General features: G+C 35.3%; 2 protein-coding genes across 4 annotated transcripts; one reads left to right on the forward strand and one right to left on the reverse strand.

Moving 5' to 3' along the window:
• Positions 1-1,604: 1,604 nt before the first annotated feature.
• LOC107954304 (DDT domain-containing protein PTM) lies at positions 1,605-12,841 on the forward strand. 3 transcript variants are annotated; one of them, XM_016889819.2, is made up of 10 exons: positions 1,605-3,555; positions 3,667-4,281; positions 5,474-5,628; positions 5,728-6,614; positions 7,286-7,574; positions 7,674-7,798; positions 10,041-10,501; positions 11,032-11,060; positions 11,222-11,836; positions 11,972-12,841. In XM_016889819.2, exons 1-10 carry the CDS (start codon positions 2,015-2,017, stop codon positions 12,115-12,117), a joined length of 4,863 nt encoding a protein of 1,620 aa, XP_016745308.2. In that variant the 5' UTR covers positions 1,605-2,014; the 3' UTR covers positions 12,118-12,841. The 3 variants fall into 3 exon arrangements, with proteins under 3 accessions (XP_016745308.2, XP_016745309.2, XP_016745307.2); XM_016889820.2 differs by having other exon boundaries at positions 5,474-5,622; XM_016889818.2 differs by having other exon boundaries at positions 5,474-6,614.
• Positions 12,842-16,380: 3,539 nt separating this feature from the next.
• On the reverse strand, positions 16,381-26,425 carry LOC121203684 (DDT domain-containing protein PTM). Its single transcript, XM_041074122.1, has 10 exons — positions 25,963-26,425; positions 24,827-25,781; positions 24,102-24,716; positions 21,795-22,935; positions 20,849-21,137; positions 20,625-20,749; positions 18,762-19,222; positions 18,159-18,187; positions 17,383-17,997; positions 16,381-17,247 (listed from the first exon to the last, which is right to left on the reverse strand). Exons 1-10 carry the CDS (start codon positions 26,363-26,365, stop codon positions 17,102-17,104), a joined length of 4,779 nt encoding a protein of 1,592 aa, XP_040930056.1. The 5' UTR covers positions 26,366-26,425; the 3' UTR covers positions 16,381-17,101.
• Positions 26,426-26,627: the final 202 nt, after the last annotated feature.

Genomic DNA, 26,627 nt, shown 5'->3' on the forward strand with positions numbered 1-26,627 from the left:
AAAATTATATTTTGTGGTTTTGATGCCCATCAACCCTAGAAAGGTGAACCGACCTTCCTCAGCATCGCCCCTATTCTCTCCCTCCACTTCCGTTGTTACCTTGTATCAACAAAAAAAACCAAAAAAAACATGTTTTTAAAGTTTATATGATGTGACGATTTTTTATTGGTTGAAATTTTTTAACGAATATAGTAGTTTGAGGTTAAATAGACAATGAAATAGTAGTTTGAGTACCACTTTTGATAAAAAAAAATTAAAAAAATTTAAATACTAACTTATGAAAAATGATATAGTTTAACTACGGGTTTAACCTTAAAAATAATTGACTTTAAATTTTCAAATTAAAGTCGGACATTAAACTTATTAGAACATAAGGATAAATAAAATTTCTTTCCATTTAAATGAGAGCATCCCCTCTCTAAATATATTCCTAATTGTGTAGTGCTCAATCTTCTGCAAAAGAGTTATGCAATCGTTAACTAGAATAGATTAAGAATAGTTAATATGGTGACATCAAAATGGATCTAATTTTCTTAATCTTAGTATCTCTCGCAAGAATCAACCCATCTTGAGCACTATGATGTTAGTGGCAAAATAGAGATATGTGGGAACTAACCACCCACTTGCAAGTGATCTTTGATAATAGCTTTAGCTCCTGTAACCTCAAGATTACCCAAAAAGGAACCATTAATTGACTTTAAATCAACCCAAAGACAATGATTAACATGGGTTTAGAGAGAAAAGCATAAAATTCCCTCGCCACTCTAAATGCCATCTGAAAATTGTTCATTCCAATTGCTCTTCTTGCTCACCCAATCTTGGCAGTTGCACCCAAAATCTATACTAAACTCACCTCATTTGACCAATCAATAAACTATGAAGTTCTAAGTTTCGTGTACAATTGTAATTGGGAAAATATTCCCACGGAAAATAATTTTTTTCTTATTAAAAACCCAATTTTTTATTAATTAAAATCATTTCATTTTATGCTATTTTTCTTTCCATCTGATTTGCACTTAACATCTCTCTTTTGTTTAGGGGTTTGCCTAATTTTGTTTTAACCGATCAGCTACATAATCTAATTCGATCGGTAATTAATTAAGAATTTTTTGAAATTTTAATTAATTGTTACTTCAATTTGAAATTAGATAATTAACTAAATTTATTGATTAATTAAAATTATTAATAACAAAATATTATAGACCCAATATATTAAATAAGTCCAATCTACTATATAAGTCCAAAATATAAAAATTTAAAGAATTAGCTTTAAATTAATTTGATTTATACAAATTATTAAAATGAGTTTAAAATCAGAATAGATTTATATATTTTTAAACTAAATAAATAAATAAAAAGTAAAAAATAAAAGAAAGAAACCTTAATGTTTTTCTTCCCATAGTCAAACTCAAAACAAAGTCTAAGTTGTCGCTATCTGACACTAGACCATTTTCTATTTTTCTTTTTAACTTTTTCGATCTTTTTTTTATTTCATTCAAAAATTTTTTATTTTTAAAACAATTTTAAATTACTATTGATATTGTGTTTATATTTATTTAACATATAAAAATTGAAATAACTACTCAAAATTATTAACATCTGGATTGGATTAACAATTAAAACTTAGTTGAAGTATTTGAAGAGCCTACTTCCTTTCCTTCCCAACTCCACACCACCACTTTTCTCTCGTCTCTTGAAAGAGACTCCATTTCTTCATTTACTCCCCCACAAAAGAGAAAATATAATATATTTGATTTCTCTTTCTCTTTCTCTTTCTCTTTTGTTCGTGTTCCTAAACCCATTGCAACCTTTAATTCAAAGCCAGGCTTAAAATCATTTCTTCGTGCTTTCTCTTTATAACTCCTCCAAGTCTTGTACTCTTCAATTTAAATCAACATTCCCATCTGGATTTTCTTCCTTTTTCTCACCCTTTTAGTCTCCTCAAGTATTCTAGTTTTTCGAATACCATAAAAAGTGGGGGCAGAAACTAAGAAAAAGAAGACAAAATGAGAAAATGGAGTTTGTGGGCAAATCCGTGAAGAAGGAGTTCAAAGGATTTGGCCTTCACTCGGGCACTGTTAAGTCCTTTGATTCCTCATCTGGTTTTTTCGAGATCGTTTACGAGGACGGCGATTCGGAGGAACTCGACTTCCATCAAGTTGCTTCTCTTATCATGGACGACGGTTCTAACCCAGCCTTTGAGCCGAGATCCGACCCTGAGTTAGAGGTTCTCCGTGAGAAGCCGAGGGTCGGAAGGCCCAGGAAACGACGCCGTGTTGAGAGGAAAGCTCGTGTTTGTCCAGGTAATGCAAAGAAAGAAACCCTAGCGAGTAATGCTAATGTGAATTTGGATACAAATGCTGATCTAAATGAAGGGCATTCTGGGAATTTGAAGAATAATAATAGTATTGGTGGGAATTTGAGTGGAACTTTAGATGAGAAGGGAATTGGGTCTCTCATGGATTTGAATTTAAATAGTAATGGGGATATTGAAATGAAAAATGGGTTTGACTTGAATTCTTCTGGGTTTGATTTGAATCTTAATGCTACCTGTTGTAGTAATAATTTTTTAAATGATAATGGAATTTCTTGTTCTGAGGGAGAGAATGTGAAGAAGAGAGGGTGTATTGATTTGAATTTGGATGCGAGTTGCGATGTGGATGATAATATCAATCTTAATTGCAAAACCCAAGGGAAGGAATGCAGTTTTGATTTGAATTTAGGGGCTGATGAGGAGACTGACAAAGATGCTATTGATGGTAACTGTGTATGGCAAGTGGAAGTGAGAGAATCTGGCACTTGTGCTGACTTACTTAAAGAAACACTGATAATAGTGCAAAATGATGCAGCGGAGGATGTTTCTAGAAAGGAATTGAAGATTCATTCAGGTTTAGGGTCTGTTGAAGGGATCCTTGAGAAGGGCACCGTTGTGGATCCAAATGTTATCAATGCTGATGATTGTCGTGGAGTTGGATTAGAAGGTGTCCCTGAGTTTGGTACTGCAGTAACTGATGGGTGCCGAGTTGATATTGGAAGTTCATTCAAACAAGCTAGTGGTACGAGAAAGAGAATAAAGCTTGCAAAGGGCTTGGATTCTTCAACAGAAAGGGTGTTAAGAAGAAGTGCTCGTAGAGTGTCTTCTAGAAATCATGTTTCAAGCACACCACCGCCTGCAACAACATGTGATGTTGCCGGTTTGGCAATATCTCCTTCAGTTAGTGCGGTAACGGAGGAGAAGCCAGTTAGGTCAAGTCGTAAAGTGTCTGAAGAGCCTGTTGTTCTTCCTCCAAAACTGCGACTGCCACCATCTTCTGAGAATTTGAATTTGGATGGGATTTCCGTACTTGATATTTTTTCTATTTATGCTTTTTTGAGATCATTTAGTACTTTATTGTTTTTAAGTCCCTTTGAGTTGGAGGATTTTGTGGCTGCACTGAAGTGCCAGTCTCCCAGCTCATTATTTGATTGTATTCATGTTTCCATTTTGCAAACTCTGAAAAAGCATTTGGTGTACCTATCTAGTGAAGGTTCTGAGTCTGCTTCTGAATGCTTAAGGTATTTTTATTCTTTCCATTTCTTTTCCCTCTCTTGCCCTTGCCTTTTAAACATTGTTTTTTGTTTGCCAGTTATCAGTGTTCAATATTTCTTGTTGATCTGATAATGTAGGAGTCTTAATTGGGGTTTCTTGGACTCTATTACATGGCCCATTTTCATGGTCGAGTATCTACTCATTCATGGTTCGGGGTTGGATTATGGTTTTGATCTTACTAGTTTGAAACTATTCAGATGTGACTATTATAAACAACCTGCATCTGTTAAGGTTGAAATACTCAGGTGTTTGTGTGATGATATGATTGAGGTGGAAGCTGTAAGATCTGAGCTTAATAGAAGGTCTTTGGCATCTGAGACTGACATGGATTTTGGTCGAGATATGAACAATGGGATTTGCAAGAAGAGAAAAGCTGCTAAGGACGTGTCAGGTGGATCTGGCTTTAGTGGGGAGATAGTTGATGAAACTACTGACCGGAATAGTGATGATTGCTGCCTTTGTAAGATGGATGGGAGTTTAATATGCTGTGATGGCTGTCCTGCTGCTTACCATTCTAAGTGTGTAGGTGTTGTGAATGCTCTTTTGCCAGAAGGTGACTGGTACTGCCCTGAATGTGCAATTGAAAGAGAGAAGCCTTGGGTGAAACCTCGTAAATCACTTAGAGGAGCAGAGCTTTTGGGCATTGATCCTCATGGTCGATTATATTATAACAGCTCTGGTTTCTTGTTAGTGTAAGTTTGTTTTACTCAACCTGTAGAAATAGATTATTAGATAATGATTTCTAGTACTACCTTATTGTTGTTATTGTTGATGAATCATGAATGCATGTCTATATTTTGAGTAGGAAGTTCTCTCCTGGCTTAATGATGAGAAGAGTGCTCAAAATCTCGTCTCTAATTTTTTTTGACTATCATTTCCCTCCAAATTCTTATTTTATCAGAAACTGTTTAGCAGTTATTAGTAACTATTATTAACTCTATTGTAAGGCAATAACTTGAATGAATTTTTATTTTTATTTTTTTAAGTTGATCCTTCAACCATGGGATCTTCTTGTCATTATCAACCTAAGGGTCTAGTTAGTTATGATATGTGATATGGATGCATCACTGACATGGCCTTTAGCAGCCGTTCGCAACAATTATGACATTTCATGTTGCCTTGGCATATAGAAGAATCATTTTATTTGACTTGATTATGCTCTTTTTGGGAATTGCTGGTGTAAATATAAAATCTGCTGATTGATGGTTAGCATGCTTCTACATTTTAATCATCATTCTTTATGAATGATATTGTTACACAGTTTTTCACCCAAAATTTTGTTACATATTTCTGTTTGAATTATAATACCACACCTTATATATAATATTTTTCAAAAATATATACATGCGCACACTTATATGCATATATACATATACTAGAGAGGTTGCTGAAAATAAAAAAGGAAAACCTAGCTTCTTATACTAGATTTTAAACTTTTATGAATCACAAGACTGGAAGAAGGCAACTAGAAGAGTTTGTGACTTACAGTAATATAATTTGTGAACAACAAATGCTAGATTTTATACTCATATGCACATGTCCAAAAAACAGTTACCAGTTAGAGTTTCATGTTGTTCATGATGAAATATATTTCTTTCTAATAAACTAATTTGATGGGGGAGTTTTTTATAGGGTCTTAATAGAATTTGAGATGCTTTGGTCTATTGCTCCAAATGATTTGGTTTCTGCCTCTGTTGTGTCCATTTCTGAATGTGTTTCATTTATTTTCCCCAATCTTTGTTTATCTCAGACTCCATTGTGTCTTAAGTTGGATCCAATCATTTATTTCCTTCATCTAATAAAATATGGGGACAAAATTTTACTTATGTCAGGGTAAATGACTTGCTGTTTGTTGTTTCTGATATTGTATTGTTAAACTTGCAGATTAGATTCATTTGATGCTGAATGCCCATCGAATTACTACCATAGAGATGACCTCATCTTTGTAATTGATGTGCTAAAATCTTCATTCCAGTATGGTGATATAATAGAAGCAATTTGCAAGCAGTGGGATGTAGCTGTAGGCTCAAATGGTGCTAGTAATAACTTTGATTCTCTGAATTCTGCTTGTTCAGGGACACATAGAAAGGTGAAAATTCCTACTGTTAGCTCATCTCTGCCACTTGTGTCTTCTGCAGAAATATGTGTGATAAGGAACGAGACTGCTGATGGCAGAAAACCTGAAGAGAAGGAAGTTGCTGAAATTTCTGGTCATCGTGATATTGAGGTTGTAGAGTCCACTAACATGTTGGATTTGGTGACTGGAACAGAAATCCCATATATGAGTTCTGAAGGGTCAGCTGAGACAATGCAAATGGGTTCGGTCTTTCTTAACTTTCAGAAACAGGGATCTGTTGAGGTCTCAAACCAATCTGAGATTCCAGGAAAGTGCTCAACTCTTGAAGATAGTTCTTTAATATCTAATGATTTAGATGGCAGGCAAGAAAGCAAGATAAAGTTAGTATCTCAACAAACTCCACGTGTTCTAAATGCAAAAAGAGGTGATGCTTCACAATTGCAGCCTGGGACTGGCTACGTAAACCACTATAGTTTTGCCCAAACTGCCTCATTAGTTGTAGAAGAGTTATTGCATAAGCCATCAGAAAAGACTAATGATGATTCCCTCAAATCGCTGGAGGAGATAATTGGAATTCATATGAAGGTTATTTTGAAGAAATCTAACAGGTTTCATTGGCCGGATATTCATAATCAATACGTAGATGCTCGCAAAGAAAATTGTGGATGGTGCTTCTCCTGCAGATGTCCTGTGGATGATACAGACTGCTTGTTTAGAATTACTTCAGGTTTTGTTCCGGAAGTTTCAAAAAGTGAGATGGTGGACCTTCAGTCAAGATGGAATAAAAAGGGCCATGTTATTGATGTCATATATCATATATTTTCCATTGAAAACCGCTTGAGTGGACTTCTTTCGGGTCCATGGCTGAATGTGCAATACATGAAGATCTGGCATAAAAGCATTCTCAACGCATCTGGTATTGCATCTGTTAAGCATTTATTGCTAACAGTAAGTATTTTCTGCAAAACTTAGAAGCTATTTCACTATGGTTTTTAGGGCTTCAACATGGTAGATTATATATGTCTCTAAGATCTAACTGAACCTATAACCCTTCTGTCTTTTATGTTACTGCTAAGTCTAACTTAACCTCTTTCAAACTTCCATGCGCTTGCACACGCATGACTCTGATTGTTGCAAAATGAAAATTTTTTCAGAACTGTTATTTCGTGGAAGCAATGGTTAGGTCAATTTGTGTTTCTTTTTGGCTTCTGTGGACAGTTTTTTCATTAAGATCATTGGTATTTTAGCGTTAAATTGGGTTGCCTTAGGTTGGGCTGGGCATTTGGGTTTCCACAAACTTTTTCATATCATTATGCGAAAGTAAATATTCATCAGGTTCAAATAATTTTGGAGTTTGGGCTAGGATCAAATTTGATTCGTCGAATTTTTCAGTGAATTCTTATCTGGTTCACCCAGTGTTTTAGAAGGTTAGATGAGTTAGTTTGGTTATGCTAAGCTTTTACCACCTCAGCTTCTCATTGCTTGCTTAAGCTAGATACTAGTCATCTATCAACTATAATTGCTTCAAGCATATACCTTTGGTCAATAGTGTAGGTTATACTACTTGGAGCATATTCTCTATATTTTCTGACATTATTAATCTCATAATGGCTGTACAGTTAGAGGCAAATCTGCATCATCTTGCTCTTTCAACAGACTGGATGAAACATGTGGATTCTGCTGTCATTATGGGTTCAGCTTCTCATGTTGTGATTGCTTCAAGTCGTGGATCTGCAAAGCATGGTATTGCAAGAAAAAGGGGCAACTGCAATGATAACGAGAGTAACCCTACTTCTAATCCTGCTGTAGGGGCAAGTATTTGTTGGTGGAGAGGTGGTAGGGTTTCTCGTCAGTTGTTCAATTGGAAGGTTTTACCCTACTCTTTGGTTTCTAAGGCTGCTAGGCAAGGTCTGCACTTTTCCTTTTTTCTTCTATGTTTTCTGGTTGGTATTGTTACTTAAAAAATGAATAATGATTCTGAATTTCTTTAAAGTTGAAATTCTGCAGGTGGAGGCAAAAAGATACCTGGCATACTCTATCCCGAGAGTTCAGATTTTGCAAAGAGAAGCAGATCTATTGCATGGCGAGCTGCTGTTGAGTCATCAACTAGTATAGAACAACTCGCTTTCCAGGTATGACTTCTAATTGTCCTCATGTCTTATTTGTAATAGAGAGTACTGGCTTGAAAAGTGGATGGAATGTTGTTGCCAATCATCCTGCTGTATATGTTGATTGAGTTTTAAAGAAATGATAGGCTAACTTCCATCTTGATGCAATTTTACTATTATTTTGTAATTAATGCCAATTAACTGTGCTAATTCTAGGCGCAATATCCTGTGGCTTAATTTCTTTCTTTTTCATTAAAATATTAATTTCTTTCTCACGAGCCCATATGGAAAAAGACTATATATAGCTATATATAAACCCATGATGCTATATGGAAAAAGACTATATATAACTTTGGAAAATTTCGAATGGGCAATATGTAAATTAAAATTGATTTATAATAATTTAATGCATTTAATGAATTATTAAAGCTTTCCCATTAAAAGAAAAGAAGTGTTCATTTCCTTGTTTTATTTTATTTTAAAAAAATCTTGATTAAAATCTTTGATAGGGAAAAATGGTTTGAAGATAGAATTTTGGTAGAAGGGGATTTCTCGGGCTTCTTTGATGGTTTTCTTGGGGAATTTTGGTAAAAGAGGGGAACTTCGGGTTTTTGTTTTTGTTAACAGTTGCTGCATTTAACTTTTAATTGGAGCTATATGATGATTTTTGGTTGTTTTGGGAGGAAGAGAATGGTGGTTGATGTTCCATTTTAGATGTGTATTAGAGAGAGCAAAAGCTTCAAGTGAAGAGGGAAAGAACAAAAATGATGTGTTTACTGGCAGTGTTTTCTGCAAAGATGAGATGCAGTAGACGGAGGAATCAGGATTTGGGGCTTTTGAGAGGTGAACATAAGGAGAATGTTGGCTGGGTTGAAGAGTGAAATATCCCCAAAGGCAATTTTGTAAAGAATTTGCCCTGTTACTTTCCCATATGTGAGAATAAAATTCCTATAATTCGTGATAATGCGATACCCATGGGAAAGTTCAATTTCAAGGAATATACCTCACCAAATTTGAGTGCCTGCTTCACTGCAATTAGAATCTGAAAAGTTAGACACATAACTGGAATTAACTGGCAGGGAAAGGTCTGGCTATTCAAGAAACTTTTAGTTTTTCCTTGGGGTCCAATAGGATCCAACTTTAGATGTTGTCTTGGGGTGAAATACCCATATATGCTGATTTTTAATCAAAAATACCGGATTAGGCTTGAATTTTTGAAATTTACCGGAATAAGCTGGTTTTGGAGAGAGTGTGAAAATGTGTCCAGCTGGACATGCTTTCCTGCTCAGTCAGCAAAGTGCGTCCAGCTGGAAGCGTTTTCCCTATTTTCTCTCCCTGACCGGTTTAGGGTTTTTGTTTAGGTTTTTTTTAATTTTTAACTTTTTTATATTCTTTAGGATTTTTTTTATAATTTTTATATTTGTTAAAAAATATAAATTTTGGATTTTTATAAATATTTTGAATTTTAAAAATTATTTTGAAAATTTTAAAATTACTTGTGTATTTTTTTTTTAATTTTTGTTGAGAGACCAATTTGTCCATTTTCAAAATTGACAAGGGCCAAAAGGGTATTTACACCAATCTGTTATTTGAATTGTAAAATTCAACTTGATTAGAACTCGAAACTTGAAACACTTATTCAAGTTAACTCTAATTATTCAAAACTTTTTTGATTTTTTGAATCAAATTGAGTTTTGCTCACCCCTAAAGGAAGAAAAAACATGCATATATCTGAAAATATTACCCTGGGAATCCCGGGATATCTGACAAATTCCGGAGTGAGGGGCAATTTTGGAGGGGGTTGACAATGGGAGAGTTTGGGACGCGGAATTTCGTCCAGCTTGATGTGCTTTGCTGACTCAGCAGAAAAGCGCGTCCAGCTGGAAGCATTTTCATGCAAAATCCGCTGAAAACGCATCTAGCTTTTTCACACCCTCTCCAAAATTGGCCTAATCCGGTAATTTTGGTTGAAAATCAGCATATTTTGCTAATTCACCCGTTTTCTTGTGTATTTCCACCTTATCTTGGACATGCTAGATATGCGTGCAAAGCAAATGCTATTTAGTTCTAGTATCTTTGTATTGTTTTTATTTGATTTTTGTTAACTGCGGTTCCATCATTAAGCCATATGTCTCAAATGGACGCAAGGCAGTTTATAATATTTTACAATTGACCCTACAAGATGCAGTTTATAATATGTTCAAAGTACTCATGAACTGGTGAATCTTTTGAATGCTGGCTTATTTTTCATATGTTCTATTTTCAGGTAAGAGAACTTGGTTCAAACATTAGGTGGGATGACGTTGAAAACACACACGCTCTCCCTACCTTACCTAAAGACTTTAAGAAATCAATTAGACTATTCAAGAAATGTGTTGTGCGCCGAAAATCCATAGAGACAGATGTGGTGAAGTATCTTCTTGATTTTGGGAAGAGGAGAATCATCCCTGAAATTGTCAAAAGATATGGGACTGTTGTTGAAGAATCTTCAAGTGAAAGAAAGAAATTTTGGTTGACTGAATCTTATGTGCCTTTGCATCTTGTGAAAAGTTTTGAAGAGAGGAGAATTGCCCGGAATTCTAATAAGATGGTTTCTGATAAAACTTCTGAGATCAGTAGGATGGCAAAGGAGTCATCAAAGAAAAAGGGGTTCTCCTATCTCTTCTCTAAAGCTGAAAGGACCGAGTATTATCAGTGTGGGCACTGTAACAAAGATGTCCTCATCAGGTAGAAACAATCATTCTATTACTTTTTGAGTGCTCTGTCATTTCTAATAGTTTTTAGTTCCATGGTATTGGAAGAAAGTATTAACAGAATTGTTATTTCTAAGCTCTTCTATCATTTGAGATGTCAGTACTTTATTTTCAAAATTTGCTAATAACTAAGACTGAAAACAGAAAGGAACTTAAAAGCTAGGTTGTGCCAGTTTTTAGAGCATAATAACAGAATTGACTTTTTGAAATTTTTTCCCTTGGTGTTGATAAATCTTATACGTTTACAAGATAATAACAAACTCTTATTTAAGCACTAATAAGAGAAGTGGCTAGCAAAGAGAAGTGATTGAAAACTTTAAAGTTAAGTGATGAAGTTTTTTTATGAACTAGAGACTAATTTTTGGTTTAAATAGATGTTCAAGCATACGCATTTTCATAGTTAATGGCCTTATACTTAATGGGTCGTTGTTCCTCAACTATTTCATTTAATTAACTATGTTTATTGTTTTTGTTTTCTTTCTTTTTTTATTATCAAATTGGCAGGGAAGCTGTCTGCTGTCAGTATTGTAAGGGTAAGTGGTGCTCTTCTATATTAAAGTGTATTTGATCTGTTTTTGTTTTTACAAAGTGATGCTCTGCTTGCTTGATGGTATTGCTTTAATGAGCTTCTAACTCCACAGGTGCTTTTCTTTACATATATTTCACATTTCTAATTAGGTTGATATAATTTTAGGGTTGTTTCATAAGAGGCATGTTAGAAAGTCTGCTGGTGCTATCATTGCTAAGTGCGCATATACATGTCATCGCTGCTTAGGTGACAAGTCGAATGTCAATGTTAAAAAAGGGGGAAATATCATGAAAAGTAAGGGCGACACAAAGGGGCAGAAGACAATCACAAAAACTGCAAGGAAATTGCCACAAAAAGGTAATAGGGCCAATGAAAAGTCACTGGCAGTTCGAATGTCACTGCGTTCACGGAAGGATAAAAAGGGTGCTGCTGCTGTGCCACTGCGCCGATCACCTAGGAAAATAAAATACATTTCTTTGCAAAAGAAAAAGCCTGGTAGGTGCAAGAAAGGCAAAAAGAAGTCAAAGAAGAAAGCAACTAAGAAGATAAAGGAAATTACTTGGCAGAGGAAGAGGACAAGGGCTTACCATAGTTACTGGCTTAATGGTCTTCGGTTGTCTAGTAAGCCAAATGATGAGCGGGTGATGCAATTTCAAAGAAAAATGGTTTTTGATCCTTCCGAGCATAAGATTGTCTCCCCTGATCCACCCAGATGTTTTCTTTGTTGTGAATCAGGATATTCATCTAATTCAAACTATATTGCATGTGAAATTTGTGAAGGTAATTAATTTTCAGCATTTTTATATCAGTTCACTGTAGGCGACTGCCTATTATTATAGACATCGACTACTGATGCTTGAAAAATTGTCCTCCTTTATACTTTTTCTTAATATTCCTTTCAATTAATTTATGCAGAATGGTTTCATGGAGATGCTTATGGGCTTAATTCAGAGAACAAAAGCAAGATTATTGGATTTAGGTGTCATGTCTGCCGTAAGACGATCCTTCCTGTCTGTCCGAATATGATGGCCACAAGAGTTGATGAAATCTCTATTGGCTGAGTTGCACAATGGTGTTAGTACTTGGGACTGAATCTTTTGAAGAACATGGCGCCCTCTCCCTATGTCATGTTAATTAAAAAACAGTCTTCCAAGTGAAACTCGTCAAGGTTCATTGGCAAACGGGTGCTTGCATAAGGAGTAATTATTTACCAATTTGGTTACAAGTCAGAGTCCCATCATGGATTATAAATTAGGACTACTTGATGAGAATCAGAGTATAGATGCATGACAAATTTTAACGTTGATTTGAAACCATATACACTAACATTAACATCTGATGTGAAAGTTAGGTTTGCAAGATAGTAGAACCGATACAGGACATGATGCTCCTGCAGTTGTGGCAGATGAGGCAAAGTGGCATTCCCGTGATGTTCTGCAGTATTTGATCGAAGGATACCTTAGATCATGACAGGTACCTGGATGTTCTGGAGATCACCAAACCAGTTGGAAGTCAGATTGCAGATGGAGCTTTTCCTGAGTTTCATCCAGATAAGTTAGCATATCTGTTGAATTGTTAGATGATGGGGCAAAAACAACTTAGGGTAGATTTACAGTCTTAACATTTAATTGGTGTAACAAGACCTTGATTAAGTGGTAGGGCCTTGGATTTTTTTGTAGGACGAGAGTTACATGTAAATTTTCTGATGTAGAAATCATGGAATACTTTTAAACGGCGCATAGGAATGATTCATTTCCAAATAGAAAAGTTAAAAAGTTTATTAAAGTGGTGATCCATAGAAAGATAGGTATCAAACATGTTTTCTTGTTTTCATTATTAAAAACAAACTTTTATTTTTATCTATCGAATGCATTTTTCAATTTTCAAAAAATGAAAAGAAAAACCTGGATAAAACATTTGCAGCGAAAAGAAATAGGAAGGGGGACAGCGGCTCGACTTGGCGCAATCCTCTTTTCGGATTAAACCATTCCGAATTTGGCACCACTGATGAGGATAGGAATGGTGACACCCACATTTCAGAAAAACTTTTTTCTTTTTTTTTTTTTTGAATAGTTTGATAAATAAATAAAAAAACTCCACTTTGTCATGGGCCTTTTTGCTAAATCAAGTTTCATTGCAAAGGCTTCTTTTTCTTTTTTAAAGAATTAAGCAAAGGCCAAATAAGGCATATATGTCGATTTTTTTATTTGGCCTTTTAGGTCGTTAGTTTTCTAAATTATAGGTTGTTTTTGGAGAAAGAACTTAGACGTGTTTTCTTGACATTTATATAGAAAGCATGCCCAATTAGACATGCTTTCCACAAACGATCATTTAATTAAACGTTGACAACAGTAAAATTTTTTAAGGGCCCAACGGTAATTATATTTCTATGAATACCAAATTATTTTTTATTCTTTTTACTCAAATCTAATTCTTTCAATTCTTTCTAGACTTTCAACTCTCTCAATTTTCTCAAGTTTTGTTCTAAATTTTTTGATATACTTGTTTAAAAATATTATAGTTTTATTTAATTATTTTGTATATTATTCATTTCGATTAAATTTTCACGAATAACAGTCTTTCTAATTTGTTTCATAGACAAGTACATTTTTACCGTTCAAGCGACAATGGTGGTGGAAAGTGCGCCTAGCTAGGCGTGCTTTCCTGCTACATCTGCAGAGAAGCTTGCCCAATTGGAAGAGTTTTCATTAACATTTTGATAAAGCCTAAAAAAACGTATCTAACCTTGACAATTTTTTGGCAGATTTGAAGCATGTTTTGAAGATATTTGATGAAAAACATTGGTGTTGCAATGTGTATTTTACTGCGAGATTTTTTCCTCTACAATACAATCTCACCCTTCCCTCGCGCCTATAAAAGGGGGCTCCCTCTCTATACTCCACAATCCCAAAAACATCATCTCTCTCACCCTCAATCCCTCCATTTTATAATATTCCTCTCTCCGTTTTCTTTCCAACTTCAGTGTTAAAAATTTTTGTCGCTAATATAATTTTTAGTCCAAGGTAGTCTTAAGTCAGTAATGCGATATCGCGCTCCGAGACGTACACCTTTCATATATTCTGCCAAGATGGGACCATTACCTCTGAAACCTATCTTGTGGATGTCGGGTTTTGGGATTACTTTGCTTTTGTACAGTCACGGGTGGAGGTCTATGTAGAGGTTTGAATTGAAGATCATTATTCGGTCATGGATCGGAGTATAATGGGGAAGCCAGTTGATGGTCGTTACGCGGCCACGAGCTCAAACTTTTTAGATATTCGGAAATGTTGCCTTACAAATACCATACATAAGTTTGAGGGTATAATCATAAGAAAAAATTGTGGGTTTCCCACTATAACCGGCGTAATTCTTTTCTCTATTTCCACGTAGTTGGTATCTTTAACCTTTCTTCTTATCTGAAGGCCAAGATCGTCGTGGATGCAAGATATCTCTCCAGCGGGCAGTTGCTTTGTCGTTGGAGTAAAGGTGATGCTCTTTTCGGGATGAAAATGACTACCGTTATTAAACAACACATTAATAACTACAACGGCTATTGCGCTGACCCGAGTTTGACTTCTACTCCGATGAAATATCCGTTCTCCGGCTAAGAGCCCTCTTGTGTCTACCTCAATGTCAACCTTTGAATAAGAATGAAAGGTTAAAGATATTGGCTATTTGGAAATAGAGAAAAAAAAATACTTTGATTTCACTGGAAAGATTTTTATTTTTCTGTATGATTATAACATCAATCTTATGTATTATATATATAAGACATCATTTGTGGGTATCCAAAAAGCTTGAACTCGTGATCGCATAACGACCATCAACTGGCCCCCGATTATACTCGAACTCGTAATCGCATACGGCTGCCAATTGGGACCTCCACTTAGACTTCGATCCGTGATCATATCAAGTACTGCCACCTCGAAACTTGACTTCCATAGGATGAGTTTTTGAGGTAATGGTTCTATCCCGAAATGACATATGAAATGTATGTGTTATGAGCCGTGTTATCACATCCCGACCCCTAAAATCTACCTATAAACTTTCACAGTTTTACCTTTAAAATCCTAACCTTAAAAAAATTCGAGGAAAAAGTGTGAAATCATGCACAACAAACCACCTATTTCCCCAAATTAAAAAAAAAAAACCTATAAGATTAAATAAAAATAATCGACATACATGGCTTATTTAGCTTTGAACATCTGATCTGCAATAATAATATTATCCTGCAATTCTATAAAGGTTGATCGGGAGAGATGGATAATGTCCCTTAACAACAATTTCATTCCAGTCACCAATAACCTTAAAATAATCTTATACCTAAAATTGCACAGTCCGAAAGGGGGAAAATGGGCAACTTCATCCCACCCCTTATTAAAAAAATGTTAGCGTCATTTATGCCCTTTGGTAATTTTCCATTAGTAAAGAAGACCTTTACCAAATTGAAAACATCTTCCAATATTTATGATAAAAAATAAAAATATCAAAATGATTTTTTAAATTTTATTTTTCATGCTTATATTATAGAAAAACAATTTTTTCTTACTTACAATTATTGTTAAGAAAATTTTAAAGGATTCTTTTTAACTAAAACTTAAGGATCAAATTAGCTATTAACCCTTTGAATTAGCTATTGAATTTTTCTGAGATTCAATATGGTTTTTATTTTCTATTATTTGAAAATTGAAGAATGCTTTTGATAGACAAAAATAAAAATTTGTTTTTAATAATGAAAATAAGAAAACATATTTGATACCTATTTTTTCTATAATATAAAAATGAAAATTGTATTTATATAAATTCAAATCATGCTATCAAATTTAATATTTTAAAAATTGTTAAAAAGAATTATCATTACATTTATATATGTTTAAATCATGTAAATTTATTTAAAGTTAAAAATCCCTCAATTTTCTTCATTTTCAATTTTACAGAACTTTTGAAGTAAAAACAATGAAAACAAACTATTTTTTCTAGTCTTCATTTTATTTTTCATAATTTTATTTTAAAGTTTTCACTAAACATGTTTTTTTTTAAATATTTTTTTATTTTCCAAAAAAAAAAAAGCAACCTCTATTGCATATAACCAAAAAGAGCCTTAATCGATTTAATCAATAACTTTATCTAAGAACTTCCTTTAAATTAGATTACCAAAGATTTTTTAAATAAAAGATTTACTTTTGTATGGAAGGCTAAATACTAAATTTGATATTGCAAGGTTTCTGATTATTAATATGAAGTCAACATTGTTTCAATGGAAGTAGAATAAATTAAGCAAAGCAATGTTTGCATGGACCACTGCTTTTGCTTATGACTCAGGCTCACATAAACTTTCACTTTTCTATTTAGAAATGAATCATTCCTATGTGCCGTTTAAAAATATTCCATGATTTCTACATCAGAAAATTTACATGTAACTCTCGTCCTACAAACAAATCCAAGGCCCTACCACTTAATCCAGGTCTTGTTACACCAATTAAATGTTAGACTGTTAACCTACCCTAAGTTGTTTTTGCCCTATCATCTAACAATTCAACAGATATGCTAACTTATCTGGATGAAACTCAGGAGAAGCTCCATCTGCAACCTGACTTTCCACTGGTTTTGCGAACTCCAGAACATCCAGGTAGCTGTCATGATCTAAGGTATCCTTCAATCGAATACTGCAGAACATCACGGGAATGCCACTTTGCCTCATCGGCCACAACTGCAGGAGCATCATGTCCTGTATTGGTTCTACTATCTTGCAAACCTAACTTTCTCATCAGATGTTAATGTTAGTGTATATGGTTTCAAATCAATGTTAAAATTTGTCATGCATCTATACTCTGATTCTCATCAAGTAGTCCCAATTTATAATCCAAGATGGGACTCTGACTTGTAACCAAATTGGTAAATAATTACTCCTTATGCAAGCACCCGTTTGCCAATGAACCTTGACGAGTTTCACTTGGGAGACTGTTTTTTAATTAACATGACATACGGAGAGGGCGCCATGTTCTTCAGAAGAATCAGTCCCAAGTACTAACACCATTTTGCAACTCAGCCAATAGAGATTTCATCAACTCTTGTGGCCACCATATTCGGACAGACAGGAGGGATCGTCTTACGGCAGACATGACACCTAAATCCAATAATCTTGCTTTTGTTCCCTGAATTAAGCCCATAAGCATCTCCATGAAACCATTCTGCATAAATTAATTTAAAGGAATATTATGAAAAAGTATAAAGGAGGAAATTTTTTCAAGCATCAGTAGTCGATGTCTATAATAATAGGCAGTCGCCTACAGTGAACTGATATAAAAATGCTGAAAACTAATTACCTCCACAAATTTCACATGCAATATAGCTTGAATTAGATGCATATCCTGATTCACAACAAAGAAAACATCTGAGTGGATCAGGGGAGACAATCTTATGCTCGGAAGGATCAAAAACCATTTTTCTTTGAAATTGCATCACCCGCTCATCATTTGGCTTACTAGACAACCGAAGACCATTAAGCCAGAAACTATGGTAAGCCCTTGTCCTCTTCCTCTGCCAAGTAATTTCCTTTATCTTCTTAGTTGCTTTCTTCTTTGACTTCTTTTTGCCTTTCTTGCACCTACCAGGCTTTTTCTTTTGCAAAGAAATGTATTTTATTTTCCTAGGTGATCGGCGCAGTGGCACAGCAGCAGCACCCTTTTTATCCTTCCGTGAACGCAGTGACATTCGAACTGCCAGTGATTTTTCATTGGCCCTATTACATTTTTGTGGCAGTTTCCTTGCTCTTTTTGTGATCGTCCTCTGCCCCTTTGCGTCACCCTTCCATTTCATGATATTTCCCCCTTTTATAACATTGACATTCGACTTGCCACCTAAGCAGCGATGACATGTATACGCGCACTTAGCAATGATAGCTCCAGCAGATTTTCTAACATGCCTCTTATGAAAAAACCCTGAAATTATATCAACCTAATCAGAAATGTGAAATATATGCAAAAAAAAGCACCTGTGAAGTTAGATGCTCATTAAAGCAATACCATCAAGCACGCAGAGCGTCACTTTGTAAAAACAAAAACAAGTCGAATACACTTTAATATAGAAGAGCACCACTTACCCTTACAATACTGACAGCAGATAGCTTCCCTGCCAATTTGATAAAAAAAAATATATAGTTAATTAAATGAAATAGTTGAGGAACAACACGACCCATTAAGTATAAGGCCATTAACTAAAAATGCGTATTCTTGAACATCTATTTAAACCAAAAACTAGTCTCTAGTTCATAAAAAAACTTTATCACTTAACTTTAAAGTTTTCAATCACTTCTCCTTGAAGGGTTAATCACTACTCTTTGCTAGCCACTTCTCTTATTAGTGCTTAAAAAAGAGTTGGGTAGACTAAATAGATCAATTATCCATCCTAAATATAGTCAGTGTTATTATCTTGTAAACGAATAAGATTTATCAACACCAAGGGAAAAAATGTCAAAAAGTCAATTCTGTTATTATGCTCTAAAAACGGGCACAACCTAGGTTTTAAGTTCCTTTCTATTTTCAGTCTTAGTTATTAGCAAATTTTGAAAACAAAGTACTGACATCTCAAATGATAGGAAATCTTAGAAATAACAATTCTGTTAATACTTTCTTCCAATACCATGGAACTAAAAACTATTAGAAATGACAGAGCACTCAAAAAGTAATAGAATGATTGTTTCTACCTGATGAGGACATCTTTGTTACAGTGCCCACACTGATAATACTCGGTCCTTTCAGCTTTAGAGAATAGATAGGAGAACCCCTTTTTCTTTGATGACTCCTTTGCCATCCTACTGATCTCAGAAGTTTTATCAGAAACCATCTTATTAGAATTCCGGGCAATTCTCCTCTCTTCAAAACTTTTCACAAGATGCAAAGGCACATAAGATTCATTCAACCAGTATTTCTTTCTTTCACTTGAAGATTCTTCAACAACAGTCCCATATCTTTTGACAATTTCAGGGATGATTCTCCTCTTCCCAAAATCAAGAAGATACTTCACCACATCTGTCTCTATGGATTTTCGGCGCACAACACATTTCTTGAATAGTCTAATTGATTTCTTAAAGTCCTTAGGTAAGGTAGGAAGAGGATGTGTGTTTTCAGCGTCATCCCACCTAATGTTTGAATCAAGTTCTCTTACCTGAAAATAGAACATATGAAAAATAAGCCAGCATTCAATAGAGTGACTGGTTCATGAGTACTTCGAACATATTATAAACAGCATCTTGTAGGGTCAATTGTAAAATATTATAAACTGCCTTGCGTCCACTTCAGACATATGGCTTAATGATGTAACCGTAGTTAACAAAAATCAAATAAAGAAACAATACACATATACTAGAACTAAATAGCATTTACTTTGCACGCATATCTAGCAAGTGCAAGATAAGCTGGAAATACACAAGACATCTAGAGTTGGATCCTATTGGAGCCCAGGGCAAAAACTAAAAATTTCTCGAATAGCCAGACCTTTTCCTGCCAGTTAATTTCAGTTTTGTGTCCAACTTTTCAGATTTTAATTGCAGCGAAGCAGGCACCCACATTGAGTGAGGTTTATTCCTTGGAATGTAGCTTTCCCATGGGTATCACATTATCATGAATTATAGGAATTTTATTCTCATATATGGGAACGTATGAAGGCAAATTCTGTACAAAATTGCCTTTGGGACTATTTCTCTCTTCAACCCAACCACATTCTCCTTATGCTCACCTCTCAAAAGCCCCAAATCCCGATTCCTCCATCTACTGCATGTCATCTTTGCAGAAAACACTGCCAGTAAACACATCATTTTTGTTCTTTAGTCTTTACCTCTTCACTTGAAGCTTTTGCTTTCTGTAATATACATCTAAAATGGAACATCAACCACCATTCTCTTCCTCCCAAAACAACCAAAAATCATCATATAGCTCCAATAAAAGTTAAATACAGCAACTGTTAACAAAAACAAAGACCCGAAGTTTCCCTCTTTCACCAAAATTCCCCAATAAAACCGACAAAAGAAGCCCGAGAAATTTCCCTTCTATGAAATTCTATCTTCAAACCATTTTTCCCCTATCAAAGCTTTTAATCAAGTAAGAATTTTTTTTAAAAATAAAATAAAACAAGGAAACAAACACTTCTTTTCTTTTAACAGGAAAGTTTTAATAATTCATTAAATGCATTAAATTATTTACAAATCAATTTTAATTTACATAATGCCCATTCGATATTTTCCACAGTTGTATAGTCTTTTCCCATATAGAATCATGGGTTTATATATAGCTACATATAGTCTTTTTCCATATGGCCTCGTGAGAAAGAAATCAATATTTGAATGAAAAAGAAAGAAATCAAGCCACAGGATATTGTGCCTAGAATTACCGCAGTTAATTGGCATTAATTGCAAAATAATAGTAAAACTGCATGAAGATGGAAGTTAGCCTATCATTTCTTTACAATTCAATCAATATAAACAAGGGGAAGATTGGCATCAATATTCCATCCACTTTTCAAGCTAGTACTGTCTATTACAAAAAGACATGAGAGCAATTAGGAGTCATACCTGGAAAGCGAGTTGTTCTATACTAGTTGATGACTCAACAGCAGCTCGCCATGCAATAGATCTGCTTCTCTTTGCAAAATCTGAACTCTCGGGATAGAGTATGCCAGGTATCTTTTTGCCTCCACCTGCAGAATTTCAGCTTTAAAGAAATTCAGAATCATTATTCATTTTTTAAGTAACAATACCAACCAGAAAACATAGAAGAAAAAAGGAAAAGTGCAGACCTTGCCTAGCAGCCTTAGAAACCAAAGAGCAGGGTAAAACCTTCCAATTGAACAACTGACGAGAAACCCTACCACCTCTCCACCAACAAATACTAGCCCCTACAGAAGGATTAGAAGTGGGGTTACTCTCGCTATCATTGCAGCTGCCCCTTTTTCTTGCAATACCATGCTTTGCAGATCCACGACTTGAAGCAATCACAACATGAGAAGCTGAACCCATAATGACAGCAGAATCCATATGTTTCATCCAGTCAGTTGAAAGAGCAAGATGATGCAGATTTGCCTCTAACTGTACAGCCATTGTGAGATTAATAATATCAGAAAATATAGAGAATATGCTCCAAGTAGTATAACCTACATCATTGACCAAAGGTATTGAAGCGATTATAGTTGACAGATGACTGGTATCTAGCTTAAGCAAGCCATGAGAAGCTGAGGTGGTAAAAGCTTAGCATAACCAAACTAACTCATCTAACCTTCTAAAACACTGAGTGAACCAGATAAGAAGTCACTGAAAAATTCGACGAATCAAACTTGATCCTAGCCCGAACTCCAAAATTATTTGAACCTGATAAATATTTACTTTCGCATAATGATATGAAAAAGTTTGTGGAAACCCAAATGTCCAGCCCAACCTAAGGCAACCCAATTTAACGCTAAAATATCAATGATCTTAATGAAAAAACTGTCCATAGAAGCCAAAAAGAAACACAAACTGACCTAACCATTGCTTCCACGAAATAACAGTTATGAAAAAAATTTTCCTTTTGCAACAATCAGCATTATGCGTGTGCAAGCGCATGGAAGTTTGAAAGAGGTTGAGCAGTAACATAAAAGACAGAATGGTTATAGGTTCAGTTAGATCTTAGAGCCATATATAAAGTGCTATGTTGAAGCCCTAAAGACCATAGTGAAAAAGCTTCTAAGTTTTGCAGAAAATACTTACCGTTAGCAATAAATGCTTAACAGATGCAATACCAGATGCGTTGAGAATGCTTTTATGCCAGATCTTCATGTATTGCGGATTCAGCCATGGACCTGACAGAAGTCCACTCAAGCGGTTTTCGATGGAAAATATATGATATATGACATCTATAACATGGCCCTTTTTATTCCATCTTAACTGAAAGTCCAACATCTCACTTTTTGAAACTTCCGGAACACAACCCGAAGTAATTCTAAACAAGCAGTCTGTATCATCCACAGGATATCTGCAGGAGAAGCACCATCCACAATTTTCTTTGCGAGCATCTACGTATAGGTTATAAATATCTGGCCAATGAAACCTGTTAGATTTCTTCAAAATAACCTTCATCTGATTTCCAATTATCTCCTCCAGCGATTTGAGGGAATCATCATTTGTCTTTTCTGATGGCTTACGCAATAACTCTTCTACAACTAATGAGGCAGTTTGGGCAAAACTATAGTGGTTTACGTAGCCAGTCCCAGGCTGCAATTGTGAAGCATCACCTCTTTTTACATTTAGAACACATGGAGTTTGTTGAGATGCGAACTTTGTCTTGCTTTCTTGCCTAGCATCTAAATCATTGGATATTAAAGAACTGTCTTCAAGAGTTGAGAACTTTCCTGGAATCTCAGATTGGTTTGAAACCTCAACAGATCCCTGTTTCTGAAAGTTAAGAAAGACCGAACCCATTTGCATTGTCTCAGCTGACCCTTCAGAACTCATATATGGGATTTCTGTTCCAGTCACCAAATCCAACATGTTAGTGGACTCTGCAACCTCAATATCACGATGACCGGAAATTTCAGCAACTTCCTTCTCTTCAGGTTTTCCGCCATCAGCAGTCTCGTTCCTTACCACACATATTTCTGCAGAAGACACAAGTGGCAGGGATGAGCTAACAGTAGGAATTTTCACCATTCTATGTGTCCCTGAACAAGCAGAATTCAGAGAATCAAAGTTATTACTAGCACCATTTGAGCCTACGGCTACATGCCACTGCTTGCAAATTGCTTCTATTATATCACCATACTGGAATGAAGATTTTAGCACATCAAGTACAAAGATGAGGTCATCTCTATGGTAGTAATTCGATGGGCATTCAGCATCAAATGAATCTAATCTGCAAGTTTAACAATACAATATCAGAAACAACAAACAGCAAGTCATTTACCCTGACATAAGTAAATTTTTGTCCCCATATTTTATTAGATGAAGGAAATAAATGATTGGATCCTGCTTAAGACACAATGGAATCTGAGATAAACAAAGATTGGGGAAAATAAATGCCAACACATTCAGAAATGGACACAAACAGAGGAAGAAACCAAATCTCAAATTCTATTAAGACCCGATAAGAAACTCCCCCATCAAATTAGTTTATTAGAAAGAAATCTATTTGATTATGAACGAAATGAAACTCTAACCAGTAACTGTTTTCTGGACATGTGCATATGAATATAAAATCTAGCATTTGTTATTTCACAAATTATTTTACTGCAAGTCACAAACTCTTCTAGTTGCCTTCTTCCAGTTTTTTGATTCATAATAGTTTAAAATTTAGAATAAGGCACTAGGTTTTCCTTTTTATTTTCAGCAACCTCTCTGTTATATGTATATGTGCATTTATGTGTGTGTATGCATATATTTAATAAAAAAAATTACATATAAGGTGTGGTATTATAATTCAAACAGAAATATGTAACAAAAATTTGAGTGAAAGACTGTGTAACAATATCATCCATAAAGAATGATGAAAAACTACAGAAGCATGCTAACCATCAATCAGCAGATTTTATATTGACACCAGAAATTCCCAAAAAGATCATAACCACGTCAAATAAATGATTCTTCCATATGTCAAGGCAACATGAAATGTCATAATTGTTGAGGATGGCTGCTACAGGCCTTGTCAGTGATGCCTCCATGTCACATATCATAACTAACTAAACCTTATGTTGATAATGACAAGAAGATTCCATGGTTGAAGGATTAACTTAAAAGAATAAAAAAAAAAATATTCAAGTTATTGCCTTACAATAGAGTTAATAATAGTTACTAATAACTGCTAAACAATTACTGATAAAATAAGAATTTGGAGGGAAATGATAGGTCAAAAAAAATGAGAGATGAGAGATTTTGTGCACTCTTCATCATTAAGTCAGGAGAGAACTTCCTACTCAAAATATAGACATGCATTCATGATTCATCAACAATAACAACAATAAAGCAGTACTAGAGATCATTATCTAATAATCTATTTCTACAGGTTGAGTAAAACAAACTTACACTAACAAGTAACCAGAGCTGTTATAATATAACCGACCATGAGGATCAATGCCCAAAAGCTCTGCTCCTCGAAGTGATTTACGAGGTTTCACCCAAGGCTTCTCTCTTTCTATTGCACATTCAGGGCAGTACCAGTCACCTTCTGGCAAATGAGCATTCACAATACCTACACACTTAGAATGGTAAGCAGCAGGACAGCCATCACAACATATTAAATTCCCATCCATCTTACAAAGGCAGCAATCATCGCTATTCCAGTCAGTGGTGTCATCAACTATCTCCTCAATAAAGCTAGATCCACCTGACAGGTCCTTAGTAGCTTTTCTCTTCTTGCAAACCCCATTGTTCATATTTCGATCAAAATCCATGTCAGTCTCAGATGCCAAAGACCTTCTATTAAGCTCAGATCTTACAGCTTCCACCTCAATCATATCATCACACAAACACCTGAGTATCTCAACCTTAACAGATGCAGGCTGTTTATAATAGTCACATCTGAATAGTTTCAAACTAGTAAGATCAAAACCATAATCCAACCACGAACCATGAATGAGCAGATACTCAACCATGAAAATGGGCCATGTAATAGAGTCCAAGAAACCCCAATTAAGACTCCTACATTGTCAGATCAACAAGAAATATTGAACACTGGTAACTGGCAAACAAAAAACAATATTTAAAAGGCAAGGGCAAGAAAAGAAAAGAAATTGAAAGAATAAAAATACCTTAAACATTCAGAAGCAGACTCAGAACCTTCACTGGATAGGTACACCAAATGCTTTTTCAGAGTTTGCAAAATGGAAACATGAATACAATCAAATAATGAGCTGGGAGACTGGCACTTCAGTGCAGTCACAAAATCCTCCAACTCAAAGGGACTTAAAAATAATAAAGTACTAAATGACCTCAAACAAGCATAAATAGAAAAAATATCAAGTACAGAAATTCCATCCAAATTCAAATTCTCAGAAGATGGTGGCAGTTGCAGTTTTGGAGGAAGGACAACAGGCTCTTCAGACACTTTACGACTTAACCTAACCGGCTTCTCCTCTGTTACTGCACTAACCGAAGGGGATGTTGCCAAACCGGCAACATCACATGTTGTTGCAGGTGGTGGTGTGCTTGAAACATGATTTCTAGAAGACACTCTACGAGCACTTCTTCTTAACACCCTTTCTGTTGAAGAATCCAAGCCATTCACAAGCTTTATTCTCTTTCTTCGACCACTAGCTTGTTTGAATGAACTTCCAATATCAACTTGGCACCCATCAGTTACTGCAGTACCAGACTCAGGGACACCCTCTAATCCAACTCCACCACAATCATCAGCCTTGATAACATTCTGATGAACAATGGCACCCTTCTCAAGGATTCCTTCAACAGACCCTAAACCTGAATGATTGTTCAATTCATTTCTAGAAACATCCTCCGCTGCATCATTTCGCTCTATTATCAGAGTTTCTTTAAGTATGTCAGCACAAGTGGCAGATTCTCTCACTTCCACTTGCCATACACAGTTACCATCAATAGCATCTTTGTCAATCTCCTCATCAGCCCCTAAATTCAAATCAAAACTGCATTCCTTCCCTTGGGTTTTGCAATTAAGATTGATACTATCATCCACATCGCAACTCGCATCCAAATTCAAATCAATACACCCCTCTTCTTCACATTCTCTCCCTCAGAACAAGAAATTCTATTATCATTTAGATAATTGTTACTACAACAGGTATCATTAAGATTCAAATCAAACCCAGAAGAATTCAAGTCAAACCCAATTTTCATTTCAATATCCCCGTTACTGTTTAAATTCAAATCCATGAGAGACCCAATTCCCTTCTCATCTAAAGTTCCACTCAAATTCCATCAACACTCTTATTTCCCTTCAAATTCCCAGAAAACCCTTCATTTAAATCAGCATTTGTATCCAAATTCACATTTGCATTACTCGCTAGGGTTCCTTGCTTTGCATTACCTGGACAAACACGAGCTTTCCTCTCAACACGGCGTCGTTTCCTGGGCCTTCCAACCCTCGGCTTCTCACGGAGAACCTCTAACTCAGGGTCGGATCTCGGCTCGAGGATTGAGTTAGAACCGTCAGCCATGACAAGAGAAGCAACTTGATGAAAATCGAGTTCCTCCGAATCGCCGTCCTCGTAAACGATCTCAAAAAACCCAGATGAGGAATCAAAGGAATTAACAGTGCCCGAGTGAAGACCAAATCCTTTGAACTCTTTCTTCACGGATTTGCCCACAAACTCCATTTTCTCATTTTTGCCTCTTTTTCTTTAGTTTCTACCCCCTCTTTTTTCGTATTCGAAAAACTAGAATATTTGAGGAGACTAAAAGGGAGGGGAAAAGGAAGAAAATCCAGATGGGAATGTTTATTTAAATTCAAGAGTACAAGATTTGGAGGGTTTTAGAAAGAAAAAAAAAGAATTTATAGCACGAAGAAATGATTTTAAGCCTGGCTTTGAATTCAAGGTTTCAAAGGGTTCAGGAACACGAACAAAAGAGAAAGAAAAA

The sequence above is a fragment of the Gossypium hirsutum genome, chromosome A07, assembly GCF_007990345.1.
Source record: "Gossypium hirsutum isolate 1008001.06 chromosome A07, Gossypium_hirsutum_v2.1, whole genome shotgun sequence".
Lineage (NCBI taxonomy): Eukaryota > Viridiplantae > Streptophyta > Magnoliopsida > Malvales > Malvaceae > Gossypium > Gossypium hirsutum.